At 34.9% G+C, this 16,748-nt stretch overlaps 2 protein-coding genes across 2 annotated transcripts in view; one reads left to right on the top strand and one right to left on the bottom strand.

Annotated features, from left to right (window-relative positions):
* Nucleotides 1–14,195, bottom strand: part of CAAP1 (caspase activity and apoptosis inhibitor 1) — a 45,660-nt gene extending 31,465 nt beyond the window's left edge. The window contains exons 1-4 of the mRNA XM_006214475.4: nt 13,794–14,195; nt 9,634–9,834; nt 8,715–8,799; nt 7,806–7,881 (exon numbers count right to left, since the gene is read on the bottom strand). Coding sequence (XP_006214537.1) covers nt 7,806–7,881; nt 8,715–8,799; nt 9,634–9,834; nt 13,794–14,099 — 668 coding nt within the window. The 5' untranslated portion in view covers nt 14,100–14,195. The remainder of the gene's footprint in view (nt 1–7,805; nt 7,882–8,714; nt 8,800–9,633; nt 9,835–13,793) is intronic.
* A 95-nt stretch (nt 14,196–14,290) lies between these two features.
* The window catches only part of IFT74 (intraflagellar transport 74), a 110,792-nt gene continuing 108,334 nt past the window's right edge, over nt 14,291–16,748 (top strand). Inside the window, exon 1 of the mRNA XM_072959288.1 lies at nt 14,291–14,305. The gene's annotated coding sequence lies outside the window, so the exon portion shown is untranslated. The remainder of the gene's footprint in view (nt 14,306–16,748) is intronic.

Genomic DNA, 16,748 nt, shown 5'->3' with positions numbered 1-16,748 from the left:
TTTTCCCTGCCTTACTCTGTCAGGACTTCCAGTGCATTGTTGAAAAAAATAGGAGTGGTGAGAGTGGATATTCTCTCTTGTTCCTATCTGAGAAAACATACAGTCTTTCACAATTAAGTATGCCATTATCCATATGCTTTTGTTTTTAAAAGTTTATTTTATTGTTTTGTTTTGTTTTTTCCATTTCTTGAGTTAGATGCTTAGTTTACTATCTTTAATTTTTTGGGGATTAATAATATATATTTAAGACTAAAATTTTCTTCTGAGTACTACTTTGGCCATATTCCACAAAACTGGTGATTTATTAATTATTAGTTTATAGAGAGTTTATAATTCCTCTTTGACCTAAAAGCTATTGAGTTTTAAAATATGTATGTTGTTAAGTTTCCCAGCCTCTTTTTGTCATTTTAGGCTTCTGGCCTAAAATTAGGATAATTTCTGAACTTTTTCTTTGAGGACTTTACTGACATTTTATGACCAAAATTATTATCAATTTTTGCAAATATTCCACAGGAGGTATGTTTTCTGTTTTCAGAGAAGAGAGTATAATCTAAATCAATTACATCACTTAGGTCTTCAGTATCCTTATTTTTCCTTATTTCTCCTTCAGTTGATGTATCACGACGGATGAAAGAGAAGAAACTGAGTTATAGATTCTCATGCATTTCTTTCTGCTTTGCATCGTGATTCTTGCAATTTTTGCCTTATAAAAGATACACAGATGCAGTATATCTAAGGCATATATTACTAACAATTAGTTCATCTTTCTGGATTTCACATTTTATTATTATAAACTGCCCTTAATCGTCTCACGTAAATCTTTTTACCCTGAATTCAATCTTGACTAATATTAGAATTGTTATACCTTGCTTCCAAGTATTTCTAGATTTTTTACTTGGTTATGAACTCTTTTAACATTCAAACTTAAAAAAATTTTTTTCACACAAATATATCTTTTTTTCTCTTATAGTTTCTGGGTTTTTAGTTCTATTGAAGAACTCCCCCTACCCACCACCACCACTGATTAGTATTCTATTCTTTCAGATCATGATTTTTTTATCTTTTAGTAAGATTTTATAATTTTCTTTCTAAGTTTCTTATTAAATGCATTTGAAAATATTACCATAGTTTTTATAGCTATTATGAAGAGAATTTTTTGAATATTCCCTGTGATGATTAATTTTATGTGTCACCTTGACTGGGCTAAGGAATGTTGATAACTGGAAAAACATTATTTCTGTGTGCATTTATAAGGGTATTCCTGAAAGAGATCAGCATTTGAATTGGTGAAGTGAGTAAAGCATATGACCTCCCAGTGTGAGAAGGCATCATTCAGTCCTCTAAAGGCTAGACCAAAAAGCTAGAAGAAGGAAGAATTAGTTCTCTCTGCTTGAGCTGAGATATTCATTTCTCTTTTTGCCCTGGGACATGGACACTCCTGGTTCCCAGGCCTTTGGAGTCATATTCAGACTTACACCATCAGGCCCCTGATTCTCTGGCCTTCAGACTCAGACTGTATTATGCCACCACCAGTGGCTTTCCTGGTTCTCTAGCTTACATACAGCTGATCAGCAGACTATGAGACTTCTTGGCATCCATAACCATATGAGCCAACTTCCATAATCTACTTTTATATATCTATACATATCCTATAAGTTCTATTTCTCTGAAAAACCCTAATACGTTTCCTTTATAAATGTTTCTGCTATAAGAAAGAAAAGCTGTTGATTTTTAATGCTTATCTTACATATAGTCCCTCTTATCAAATTCTAGTCTTCTGTTAAAAAACTATAATCTCTCAATGTTCTAGGTTTGTAATCTTATAAACTGGAAAGAAAGATACTTTTATTTTTTCCTTTCCAAAGTTTATCATACTAGTTAATTACATCCCACCACCCATCTTCTTTTTTTTTTTTTTTTAGTCTGATCGCATTTGTTAGAACCTCCAAGAAAATGTTGAAAATTAATGGTCCTGATTCCTCATTTTAATTCACCAAGTGGGTAGTTAAGTTTGTCAAATGGTCATTATCATATCTGAGTAGTTTTCTACTATATTTTTTTACCTACAGATTATATTAGACATGACTGCTGAATATTATCAAAGGACTTTTTAGCATCTACTTATCTGACCATGTAATTTTTCTCCTTTAATTTGTTGGTATGAATTATGCTAACTGACTTTCTAATTAAGTCTCCTGTAAATTCCTGGAGTAAATCCTACTTGGTCAGTAGTCTAATTATTCACTTGATACACTGCTGGATTCCATATATTAATGTTGTACTTATATTTTTTACATCCAAATTCACAAGTTAGAAGGCCTGCAATCCCCCATACACTTCTTTGGTGCTATTTATGAAATTTGGAATATTTAAAGCAATGCAGAAATCATAAAGTAAACTGAAGAGCTTTTCATCTTTTTCCAGGGCTTGGACTAATTTAAATAACACATGTATAATCTGTTTGAAAATAATAACAGATGGCATTACTGAATGTTTTATTAGCTATAAACACATTCATGTACTGAGTTATGTTAAGAAATGATTCAGTTGTGCATTCACCTTGTCTTGGTGCTTTTTCAACAGATCTCTATCTGCCTTACTAATTTCTTCTTTGTCAAACTATTCAAGTTTTCCACTTTGTGTAGAAGTTAATTTGGTTAATTTGCATTTTGATAGGAAACCATCCATTTGCTAGTTTCAAGTTTGTGTATACAAGGCTGCATGTTGATTCTCATTATCCCTTTAAACTCAGACATACCTTTGATTCTATCTCCTCCTCCTTTGTTAATCTCAGTTGGAACTGCTCTCCACTTGCTTCCTTAAGCAGACCCAAGAAGAGTTCACCTTATTTTTTTGTCTTTACAAAAATCAAGTTTATAAATGCATTTATCCTTTTTTATTTGCTTGCTTTCTATTTCTTTAGTTTTAACGTTTACCATTGGTGTTTCATTTTCCTAAGTTTCTTCTGGTTTATTTTATTTTTTTTTTAATTCTTTCAAGATGTGAACTAAATTCCTGGGCTAGTCAGGAATCTTTTAGTTCTCATATCTACATCTTCTCTTTAAATTCAGCTTTGTAATACTAACAATTGAGTGGAACACATGAATTCTAACTGGATCCTGGATCAGACTTTATTAATCAGATAAATTCCTTATAAAATTTTTTTGGTACTTGGGGAAATTTTATATGGGCAATATATTACTCGAACTACTGTTTATTTTCTGAAGAGTGATGATGGTATCATGGCTATGTATGAGACTCCCATTTTTACAAAGCGCATACTGAACTGTTTAAGCAAGAAATGTTATGACACCCGCAAATTCTTTTTAAATGTAGTTTATGAGCTGAACTGCCACCCCACAAAAAATTCATATATGAAGCCCCAACCCCAGTACCTGAGAATGTAACTGTTTTGGAAATAAGGACTTTAAAGAGCTAACTAAGTTAAAATGAGGCCATTATTATGGTAGGCCTAATCCAATCTGACTGCTGTCTTTTTAAAAAGAGATTAGGACACAGGAAGAGACACCAGGGGGGCGCACACACAGAGAGACACAAGTGATAAGGCAGCAAGAGGGTGGCCATCTGCAAGCCAAGGGGGGAGGCCTCAGAGAAAACAACCCTGCCAGTACCTTGATCTTGGACTTTCAGCCTCCAGAGCCATGAGAAAATAAATTTCTGTTGTTTAAGCTAGCCAATCTGTGGTACTTTGCCATGAAAGCCCTAGCAAACTAACACAAATGGTCCTGGGGGGAAAAGAATAAATATAAGGAGAGAGACAGAGAGCAAAAATGGCAAAATGTTAATGTTGCTTGATCTAGGCAGAGGGCATATGGATGTTCATTATCATTCTTTCAACTTTTATGTAAGTTTTAAGCTTTCCAAAATAAAACATTTGAGGAGAAAAATTACACACACACGTTTGTATTTGTGTGCTAGGGCTGCCGTAATAAAACACCAAAGACTGGCTGGCTTAAACAACAGCAATGTATTTCTCACAGTTCTAGACGCCAGAAGTCGAAGATCAAGGCGTCTGCAGGTTTCGATTTCTCCTGAAGCCTCTCCTTGGCTTTCAGGTGGCTGCCTTCTGACTGTGTCCTCACATAGTTTTTTTCTGTGTGCCCCTATCCCTGGTATCTCTCAGTGTACTCAAATCTCTTCTTATAAGGATACCAATCTGACTGGATTAACTTAATCACCTCTTTAAAAATCACCTTGTCTCCAAATGAGAATACATTCTGAGATGCTAGGAGTTAGAGACTTCCACATATGAATTTTGTAGGGACACAATACAGCCATAACAGGATAATCCTTTCTCATTATCCTTGCCCTTACAGTCTTAAGGCTAAATCAAAAATTTTAATTCTATCATTTCTTTACTACTTTTCCAGCTATTTGTTTCTCTTTCTAGAATTTCTAGTACATTCAGGACAGGTGTAAAACTGCCTTCTGCCTTATGTACCCATGAGTTATACATAAGGATTTACACTTTTTGTGTGTGGTTTTTCTCTATTGTTTATTCAATTTGATTTCTTAGGACCATGACTTAGCCCCCGTATAACTGATCTCTTTATCAGTTTGTCTTCTACAGGAATTCAGATTTTTTTTTTAATTCCTCCAACTATATTTGGGCTCTAATTGTATTTCTTTGAGAGTTTTTGTGACTTTGCTAAAGTCTTCTTTCCTATAGTCTATTAATTCCGTGTTCCACAGAAGCTTCCTGTTCAACTCATTCAGCTTTGTTTTCCTCTCTCAAATTACTGAATTCCTTTCATTGTTCCTTGCCGACTCATAACTGTTCCCCCAGCATCCAGACAGGTCAAACTACTGGCATCTATTACAAAGTAAAAAACCAGCAGGTAATAGAAAACATGGAAATTTTCAGCACCAAGTACCAAACATGTTAACAAACTTAACCCTTTGTTGAAGCACCCAAAGGAGGTTTTTGAGTCTGCCCAACAGTTCAGTTCTTCTGTATACAGATTAACAGGACTGAATTGTCCCTCTAAGCACAAAGTGAATAGGAAGGTGTCATATATTTCAATAAGATACAAAGGATTCTGCTAGCTGAGCTCTCTTAAGCAGCCTCCTAAGGCTTAGACAAAAGGCAAATCACTGGCTTTATCATGTGCCTCAGATTTTGCTCAATGCTCCAAAGAAAATGAACTTCCCTATCTCCACGATCTCCTGGATATCTACATAACACTGCAAACCTCAGACCCCCTTCCTTGGCTCCACCAGTCTTCACACTTAGCTTATTCTATTGCTCCAAAGAAGACTTAAGGGAAGGAAGAGTAAGGAACATGGGTTAAAGCCAACACTTTCCTACATTCATAGTTTCACACTGCACTGTATCTCCCCATTCATAACTAAGATTATTAATAACAAAATATTTTTAAAAAATAACAACTAGTCAAATTAGCTTGTTTAGGCCCAATAATCCTATTGAAGCAAGGATTACCTACATTTTACAAATGAATAAAGTGATTTTAGGGAAAGTTAAGTGTTTCAAACCCAGGTACATTTGCATGAATGCTACAGTCTCTTCATAACTAACACTGCCTCCTACTTTCATATTCATTTGTGTGACCTCGGGCACACAAATCTTTTGGGGCCTTATTTTTCCATCTGTGAAATGGTGATGCTAATACCACCTTCCTCACAAGGCTGTTATATAAACATAATGAGTGAATGAAGGCATACAAAGTGATTAGAACAGTGGCATACAATGTTCAGTAAGTGTTAGCTTTAGTATTATTATTTATTTGGCATCTTGTAGCTTAGAAATTTAATTTTTTAAGCCTATATTCTCACATAATTCAAAAGAATCTCAAGGATCTGGCACTTATCAGGTCCACATATGGTTATTATGACAATTTTTAGTAATATGTCTGATTATTCAACCTGCTCACTGCAGCATCGAAAAGCTAACATGACCTGTCTTATGGTCACATTGTAAAAGTGGGTTCTTCACAACAGTCACTTTGAATCTAATCACATTTCTTTATTAGAAAGTTCAGAAGTCAAATATTGTATTTTGTTGTAATTTTTTTTAAAGAATTAAATTTCTAAACTAATTGGCGATTTATTAAATGTCTTCTAACAGTAGAGAAGATAGCACTAGTTCAGGTGTGAAAGATAAAGGACTTAACCGTGACAACAACTCAAAAACTGGGAAAATTAAACATACCTGACCAAAGGCAAAACAAATACAATCAAGCAAAAGTCTAATCCGGGATTCTCTATGAAAAGTACCATCAAGAAGCAAAATGATCTAGATCATTTAAGAAAGTACTAAAAAATGACAAACCTTATAAATGTTTAACTAACTAAACTATTTTCAGCACTACTTTTTTTTTTTTTTTTTTGCACCTAATGATGAAACACTTTATTCTGTAACAAGGTATCTGGAAAATGAAGCTGCATTTGGGGCACATTACAGACGAGGAATGATCCATATTCAGTGAGTACAAAACTCAATTACAGAATTATTCCTTAGTATTACCAATTAAGTAATGCTTAATTGAAAGTAAAACATGATTTGCCACACTAGAAAGTTAGGAGTGAAACATAACAGAATTTAAACAGACAGATATAAATGTAGCACTTATCTGTATTAAGAAAAAAAGTTGGAAAAATCAAATACTGAGGAAGAGCTCTGGCTTTAAGTACATTTCACCTGAAATCCAACCAGAAAGCCAGTCCATTATTTTTTTTTAGCAATTCATTGTATGAAAAAAAAAATAATGAATGCTATATGAATTCAGTGACAAAGATTAGTATACTACATAAACATTTAAAGTTTAGTATTTTGAAGCAAAGCCAATAGTAAGACTTTAGAAATGTGTACACTTTCTATTTCATAGTTAAGTATAAATCACCCTGTGACATTCTTAGGCAAGATGTATGTGATGACCAAAAATCTACTGATTATGAGGCAGGCAAGCAATGTGAGTTTTTCAGGTCGATTATTTGATGCTCTCCACAACTTATGAAATGAGATTGTTCTTTTTCAGCAATTCTTACCCAATAGCATTCTATTAGAAAGGAAAAAATACTCAAGATTTCAGGTTAAATATGTGCTACCCATTTATGCTACTGCTGCTGGTTATCTGTTTTTATTTGTGCTATTGCATATAGCCAAACTTTGCAAAGAGATATACAAGTCAGTCTTTGGCAACTACCCCAAAATAGTTGTTTTGTCAAAAAATCATCAATAATTTATTAAAATCAGTGGGTAAAAGTTTGATAAGCTGCAGCAGAGCAGAATAACCTACAAAAAAAAAATTAACATGTTGCTTTTGATCAGTCAGCATTCCAGAACATTACATACATTTTTATCACCACAATAATCAAATTAAATGTACCTATAAAAAAGGAATCACCTTACTATCTCATCTGTGAAATGAGGCTGTTAGCCCCAAAGATTAACAGATATGCAGAAGAATTCAGTGAGATAAGTATTCAAAGCTAATAATATAACGTTTGGTAGAGTAAGTACTTAATAAATAGTTGACATCACCAGTAGTACATATATTTAAATTCCAAAAGAGAGATGTGATCCTGCCTCAGGTCGGCATCCCTGCTGTTCAGGAGGTTTAAGAAAATCATCTTAATCTTGAAAGCAATTAATTCTATCCTCACATATGCCAAGAGGACCAATCATTACAAATGAACAAATCAATCCAATATTGAATAATTTTATATGCATAGAACACAGAAAAACAATCACATTCTTGAGATAAGAAATCACCAAAGGAATAACAAAAAAAACTTTGAAATGAAAATGGAAGTTTTTAACTTACTGACTAACTAGGTCAGACCCCATCTTAGTGCCATCATCAGCCTCTTCTTCCATATCAGAGTCCATACCATTGTCACCTTATGAATGACATAAATGACATTAAATAATTAAAAGCATGTTTATAAAATGTCAGAATGATTTCATCATTATCCAAAATATGTCATCTATAAAAGTGATGCAAATTAAAGAACTTGACAGTTGTTGAAAGATGACATTTTTAATTGCTTATATTTAAAATGATTTACACATGTATACTTCTATTATCAACAATTACAGATTCCATCAAGCCATTTTACATATAAAAAAGGCATTATCTCTGGAAACTAAGTCTCCATTTTTTTTGTTCCTTCTCTTGTGATGTTAATGCTAAAATCTTTGTAAAGTTAAAAAAAAAATGCTTAAAAAAGCCAAAATTTATAGGGAATGTATCACAAAGAAGAGTCATATTTCAGGCAGACAGATAAAGTTGGCAATCTGCAAGAAATTTTTCTAACTGTGCATCTGGGTGCATCTATTACAGGAAAAACAGTACGCAACAGGTAATTAAAAGCAGTAAGAATCTAAAGCAGAAAATAAAAAATTATTTTAAGAGATGTCTTTGCCTTCTCAATAATTAGCTGTTTACAGAATTTTGGGAAAACATTTCTTACTTCATTTGCTTACTGTGCACAAACTTATGTTCTTACCTATACAGTTGATTTGGAAATACCATACACACACCAAAAAGTCTATCCTTGAGATGCTATTCTGATATGTAAACTATATTTCTGTAGAAACAGAAGTAAAAATACTCAGTGATTACCCAATAATGAAGTTAAACAGTCAGGTAAGAAAAAGAATACCTCAGGATTTATGCTAAATATAGTATTAAAGTAATAAGTTAACAGAAGGTAGAAATGTGCATTCTTACCCTCAAGAATCTTCAAGATTTTTTTTTCAGACAGGAGCTCTAACTGTTCCTGGCACAGTTTTTTAATTTCTTCTATTGAACAGTTCTAAAGAAAATGACATTTTAAAAAATGCATTTGTGTAGTACTGCACCAACATAAACTAGAAAACAGCAATCATTAAGAAAAAAAGTCTGCTCAGCAAAATCTTACAGTAAAACAAATTAAAAGCCATATAAATCTTTCATCCCATGAGGGATGAACTCTGAATAACTGCCAGTCACCATGCAAGCCTTATAATTTATAGAGAGTTGATGGAAACATATAAAATCATGTTTATTATGGAAGAAAGAACTAAAGAGTAAGTAGGTGCCCAGATAGTCTCAAAGCAATCTATTTATATTACGTAATTCCTCTAAAGGCTTAAAAGTTCAAGACTTGGTTCCATATAGCTTAGATACATATAATGTTGGGTTTAACTTGTCCAAGCCTTATTTCCTGTAAAAGGAGAATACCACATATTTCTCTCGATAATTTTCAGAAATAAATATATGAAAACATTTATGAATTTAATGAAATACAAGCTGTTACCAACTATCATTGTTACTGTTACACAGCAGTATGCTATTTCTTAAAAGCATAAGAAAGAATCATTATACTTCTAATTTAGTTACTTAAATTGCCTGTCCTTAATAGAATTATTTCCAGCAGGTCAAAAAACTCCTTATCTAAATACAATAAATTGCCCCATTTCTTCGTGGCAAATTTTGAAATATACAAGGCCTTTTATAGTTCTCCAAAATGCCTTTTTTATATCTTTTTGGAGTAGCTTGTTTTAGTTGAAAACACCTAATTATAATTTCCATTAAGTAAAACAACTGTTACAAAAAAGGTTTTTGTATATTTCTGTATATATGTATAGTCTGATAATGCATGAAATACCTTTAACACATCAGGAAGCATCTTCTGTAACTTCTTCTCTCCTATGATACAGAAACACTGCTGAAGCATTTCTTTTTTGTCTGATATATAGAAACTGACTGGTTTTAATGCCACGGTCAGGTCCAATCCACCTTCTTCAAGGTCACTGTGCTCCGCCAAGAATAATTCTTTTTCCAGAGTTGGCAAAAGATACTTGGTTTCCTAAAAGAGATAAAGAACCATAAAATAATAGAAATACATGTATAATGTCATACATTTTCATTTAATAAATTCTTCTGCACTAAACATTTCCAAATACCTTGTTTGCACAGATTATTTACTTAAAACCATAGGAAAAAATATTTAATTGCTTAATATTCTTTGATCTCAGTCTCCACACTGTAACTCAGTAAGTTGATCTAAAAGGAAGAGATAATACCTTAGGACACACAAATGAAACTATACCCAATATCTGACTGTATCAAAATACAACCTGGTTTGTACACTGTTACCAGAATGGATTTTATAAAATGTACATACACATCCTCCCCATTTATAGTCTTCATGACTTCACTCTGTTCTTAGAATGATACAACCTATCTGGCCTTTCAGGCTCATTCTGTTCCAGACACAAGGACTTTTTTTGAATTACTCAAACATAACGTGTTTTCCCTTCATCTCATACAGGCAGGGCTTCTGTACACATTGTTCTGTCTAGGAGAGCCTTTCCTCCCCACGTCCCTTACCACACTATATTCCCAAGATGAACAAACTCAGAAGTCAATTTAAAGGTCATTTCCTCAAGAACATCTTCCCTAACTATACAGGTTAGGTAAGTTTCCTTTTTACATTTTCTAATGCAATTGTTTAAAAAGTAGTTTTAAAACAGGCCAGTTTTAAAGACTACTATGATAATTAGACTGAAAAAATAAAGAAGATTAGATCTTGTTTTAATGGTTCACAAAGTAACTTAAGTGTTAGCAAGCATGTGGAGAAACTGGAAATCCCATACACTGCTAGTAGGATATAAAATGGTGCAGCTGTTTTGTTTTGGAAAAGTTTGGTATTTCCTTATAAAGTTACCATATGCTCTAGTAATTCCATTCCTAGATGTATATCCAAAAGAAATGTAACCATACTGTCTGCACAAAAACTTGTACACAAATGTTCACAGCAGCATTATTCATAATAAATGTCTATCAAGTGATAAATGAAAAAGTCAAATGTGATGTTAGCCATACAATGAATATTATTCAGCTATAAAAAGGAATGAAGTACTGATAGGTTTAACAACATGGAAAGACTCTGAAAAAAAATTATGCTAAGTGAAAGAAGCCAGTCATAAAAGATCATGTATGATATGATTCCATTCATATAAAATGCCCATAACACAGAAATCTTTAAGTCTATAGAAATACAAACTGAATTAGTGATTGCCTAGGGATGGAATGGGGTGGGGGGTATTAGGAATGACAACTCAAAGTTACACAGAGGGTTTCCTTAGAGGACGATGAAAATGTTTTAAAATTGACTAAGCAATAGTTGCACCACTCTGTGAATATACTCAAATCTGTGAACTGTGTACTTTAAATGGCTGAACTGCACAGTATGTGAACTGTATCTCTATAAAACTGTTAACAACAATAGGGAATGCGATACAAAACAGACAAAATGTCATTGTTGGAATTCTAGGTGTTATCTACATGCCTAATATGTAATAATTTCTTTTTTTCCTTCATAATTATACTTACTTCTCATTAGAAGTAGGGTTTAGTTCTGTATGCAAATGTCTACAAAATACTTAGCATTGCTGGTATCCCATCATAATGAAGAGTACTGAAGATATTGAAACAATTTAAGATAGGAATGGTGATATCCAAAATGAATCTAGAAGAGGTGGAAAAACTGAATAGATCTATAAATAGCAAAGAATTTGAAAAAGAAAAAAAAGGGGGTGTTGAGTTAAGAAGGGAAAAAAAAACTACCTCTAATAAAACCCACCAACCCCAGACAGCTGTATGGACCAATGGTCAGGTTCTGACAAACCTTTGAGAAAAAGATATAAACTACTCTGGAAACACCAAAACAATGCAAAGCTTTCCAACTCAATCCATGAGGCTAGCGTAATCTTGATACCAAAATCAGACAGGATAACTATAAAAATAAAAACTAAAAGCTGATTTAACTTAAGAACACAGACACAAAAATAAAAATACTGAATTTCAGCCGAGTGCAACAACCAAATCAACAAGTCAAATAGGACTGATCCCAAGACTGCTAGGACAGTTAAATACAAGTTAATTTATCAATAACATTACATTATCAGATGAAAGCAGGAAAACTGCACGATCATCTCAACAGAATGCCATAAAAGCATCTGATAAAACTCTACAATCCTCAGCAAATTAGGAATTAAAGAAAATTTCCTTAAGTTGATCAAAGGTATCTTTCAGAATCTATGGCAAGTATACATATTGGTGGAAAACTAGCTATCTTCCCTCAATAGAAGAATGCCTACCATCAATGTCTGTGTTCAACACTACACTAAAAGTCTTAGGTAACGCAAAAGAGCAAAAAAATAAGAAATATTAGGGCAGAAAAAGGGACCAAACTCACTCTTAGCACAAATTTTTCTGAGTGAATTTTAAATTAATAATTAATAATATGGCTAGATATAAGAAATTACATAAAAATAAATGGCCTTCTATATTCCATAACTCCCAGCTTAAGAGTTGCAATGTTTAAACATATTAGAAGAAAATACAGAATAGTTTTATAATCTTGGAACAGGGAAGATTTTTCTAAGAAACACAAAATTCTGAAGGCAAAGGAAAAGAATACTTGATCACAAAGAAACCAAAGTTTCAATATACCATATAGACAAAAGATAGGCAACATTTACACTATATCTTACACAGAAGATTAGAAGCAGGACTCTATGAAGAGAGATTCAGAACTTATAAGCAAAAAGTTGAAAACCACCAAAAGGAAAAATAGGCAGAGCATATGTATATTCAATTTACATAAGGACTCAAATGTCAAATAAAAATACTAAAATGTTCAATTTCACTATTAATTGGGAAAAGATACATGAAAGTATTAATTTCACCCATTAAGCTAACAAATTTTTTAAGGTATAGTGAAGATTTGCAGAAATGGGTATTTTTATATACTGTTTAGACTAGAAGTCAGTAAAGGCTCTTTGAGAAAGCGTTTGGTGGTTCCCACCAAATCTTTTAAAATGCATACTTTGACCTAGCAATTTCACTTGAGAGTCTAACCTAATGTAATTCTTGCACAAGATACATGTAGGGTGCCCATTTTCAGATTATTTCTGTAATAGGAAGAAAACCGGAAAAAAAAACTTTATCAATAAAGTTAAAATGGAATATCTTGCAGTCACTTAAAAATAAGGTACTGCATACAGAAAGACCCGCATCCGAACAATGCAGTGGTATTATATAATTCAACGAGGGGGAATATCACAATACAACTTATGTGTAGGAACTTCAGCACATATCTGACAAGAATTAGTGAAAAGGCTGGATACCAAACTATTAACCGGGAGGCTTAAAGAGAGACTCCACGTTTTTCCCTTCATTTCTAGGTTGTACATATTTCAAGTATGTACTTATGCATTTGTTTTATAATTCATCATAAAAAAAAACTTTTTTAAAAAAAATGGCAATATCTTGGGAGGTCGATGGAGCATAAAGAACATGGCTTTTATAATGAGATACTGGTTTCAAATGTAGGCGTTATTAACAAACTGTGACTGTGGTTAAACTTCCTGAACCTCCTTAACCTCTGAGCCTCAATTTTCTCATCTCCTAATGTGGATGAAGAGAGAAATTAAGCGTGGTTTGCGAGGGAACTGAAGGCTAGCTCCTGACACAGACTTTTCAGGGAGACTGAGTGGAAGGAGTGGAAGGGGACAAAAGCAATATGAATTAGATGATCAGCAAATGCAGACACTTTCAAGTTCAAAACGCGGGTGTACAGAGTTCACCCGGATTTAGGAACACGGATTTCAAGCACGGGCCGCTAAAGATCCTGTAGGATCGCAGCGCTAACAGACAGCTAGAAGCCGGCTACGCATCTCGCGGCCACATTCTGCTCCTAGCTCGCCTTCTTCGAAAACACAGCAGCTTTGAGAAGCGGCGAAAACGGCGCGCACGCACCTGCAGCAAGGAGCCCGAGACACTGGAAGATGAGTCAGTGCTCCTCCGCTTCCGGCGCTCGCTGCGCTCCACACTGCTCCCACCCCAGCAGCTGCCGCCGCTCCCACCGCCCGTGACACTTCCACTGAAGCTGGTGTTCCCACAGCAAGTGACGCTCCCGCAGCCGCTGGCGCTCCCGCAGCCGCTGGTACTTCCACTGCCGCTGCTACCGACGGCAGGGACCACGTCCGGCGCCGCGAGCGCCGCCGCCGCCTCCTGACCGCTTCGTTTGCGCCGCTTCTCCCGGGAAGACTTCTTCCCCGTCATGATCCCTCCGCTGCAACCATTCGGGGAAAGCCCGCCGCCTCTATATCCACCGAAAATCCGCTGCAGCAGCGGACTCTGGCGTCGCAGCTTTGAGGTCACTTCCGGCCGCGTTGTTGACGCCAGTAGGCGGTTCTGGGGACGGGGCCGGAGCCAGCCTATCACTCTGCTCCTGCGAGCCGGGGAGGTCTGCCTGAGTGTGCTGGAGGGTGAGCAGCTTGGCTGGTTTTTGTCGTTTGTTTTCATACGTTTGCAAAGGGCGGAAAGTGGAGCGTTACAACATGTCCTTTGCCTTAGTGATATTCCTTTTCAATCTTTGTCAATATACAATACGCAGTAAGGTAAAAATGTAGTTTTTTATTCTCCAATTTCATTTGTCCTTCACTAACAGTAAAGAAAATTTAGGGAAAATCTCATTATCATCATCACCTGAATATTTTTTATTGGTGTCTTTAGGAAATTGTGCAGGAATAGGGTCTTGTGCTTCTTGTTTTTCCCTATTAACACTAGTTCCTAGGCATTTCTTTTTACTTCTAAAGGCACTTGGCGCTAGTATTATGGTTTTTTTCTTTAATATTAAGATACTGGCATTTAGGTTGTTGACAGTTTGTCACATCCCAGAATAATGCCGCTGTAAATAACTTAAGGAAAAAATTACATTATTTTGGACCCAAAAGAAAGAAATTGAACAAAGGATATTAGCATCTTATTTCTTTTCCTGTTTAATCGAATTCCTTTGAAAAAGGCTGAGACAACTTAAAATGTCACTCATAAACTGAAATCTTTTTAAAAAATTGTTCTAATTATGTGATACTAGAGTTTTAACTTCGATTCTTGAATTACAGTCTTGAACACTTTTCTGCTGATTGAAACACTTTATTTCTTCATCATCAAGTGGTCTGATATTAAGTTTAGCCATTTATCTACTGAAATAAATACAGCAACCTTCTAAATGTAAATTACTTATGTTAGGGAAAGGAGTAGGAAAAAAATATTATTGGCATATCAGTGTTCCTAACTTTCCTCTCTTCTTTCTTTGCTCAAAAATTTCCTTTTCATGCTAGTTCTTTGTTTTGAAGTTTGAAGAAGAAAACAAAGAGTTTAGGTATTACGGAGATCCCAGACCATTTTTAGAAAGGATTTGAGGCAAGAAATGAAGAAGAAAAGGAGCAATGTGTGAGGGAAGCAATGGAAAAGAATAGAAGAGAATTTAGGGAGTATTTCTGGGGATTATGTATTTCCTGCACAGAGTGCATGAGGAACAAGGAAAGAGTGAATGAGTTTTGAAAATAGATTGTGGGTCCTAGTTTATAAATGTTAGATTTTGTGGGCTGTTCTGCTAGGATTTTAGATCTAAATACAGATCAGTTTTTAAAGTCAGGGATCAAGAACACATAAAAAACTGTGTCACTATTTGGCTAGGGTGGCATCAGCTGGGACCTTTAGCCACAGAAAGAAAAGGGAAGGGCTGGGCAACACTAGCTGGGTGATAGTAATTTTGTAACTTTCATGGAGGTGATATAAAGCAGTTCGAAAAAGAAGCCTCCCTTTGACCACATTCCCTCCCTGCCTGTCACTCAACAACTGTTTAATTAAAGTGGCCTGAAACAAATATGGTTGCAGGGGTAATCTGAGCCCTGGGAAAACAGCTGTCTCCACTCCCCATCCTTTCTAAGGTAAATGCTGGGGCCAGGCCCACTGTGCTCTCAGGAGTTCCGTATTGGCCTCATTAAGTATTATGCCTGAAAGGAAAGGGAGTATTATGTTCACAGACATAATAAATACATAAAGCAATAACATATAACCTTACTATAACCTTAATTATGTCCCTCCATATTTTATATATAGAAACCCTAACTAATCCAATGTAACTATTTGGAGATAGGGTGTTTAAGGAGGTAATTAAGGTTAAATGAGGTTGTGAGGACAAGGAAAGGGCTTTGACTCAGTGTGAATACATCAGAGACATCAGAAGGTTGGCTTAGAGTCAGTGAGATGCCATTGTCTATTTAGGTTGAACCATGTGAAATTGCCTTTTTTGTAGGTCAAAACTGTTGACAGTTTGATATGGATCAACCAAACATTGTAGAGCCTAAGAAGCCCAACACTAAATACTGTTATGGACTTAAAGCTCTGCAAACAAATGCAAAACTGCTTTTCTGCACTAGAACAAATATATGGGAGGGTGGACAGAGATTGGGATTTATAAACCATTTTCATACCTACTCTTCAGCAGCCTAGTGAGCGTTAATCACAATGATTGCCTAGAGACAGAGTGCATTAATGCTGGGGCCAATCAGTACTTCTCTGGAATTTTATAAAGAGACAGTAGGAGAGAAATTTGCTCTTTGGCCTTAAATGATGAGCTGTAAGTAAATTACCTAATAGCTGCTAGTTGTCATGTTCTCTGTCCTAGGAAGGATGCTAAGAAAGACCAATAAGAAATGTTTTCTGAAACAAGACACAGAAAATCCTGATGGTGTCATTTTTCATGAGTGAGACAATAATTTTTTTAATTAAGCTGATCTTTACCTTCTATTATTTGCAACCTATAGTCCTAATTTATACAACATACAACATGTCAGATCTTCTGTGACCTGAACAGTACTTTATTCTGCTACCCCATATCTTTTCTAGAAATGCACCCTCCAA

This window comes from Vicugna pacos, chromosome 4, assembly GCF_048564905.1.
Source record: "Vicugna pacos chromosome 4, VicPac4, whole genome shotgun sequence".
Taxonomy (NCBI): Eukaryota; Metazoa; Chordata; class Mammalia; order Artiodactyla; family Camelidae; genus Vicugna; species Vicugna pacos.
The sequence above is the reverse complement of the archived record's forward strand: the minus strand, read 5'-3'. Positions and strand labels throughout refer to the sequence as shown.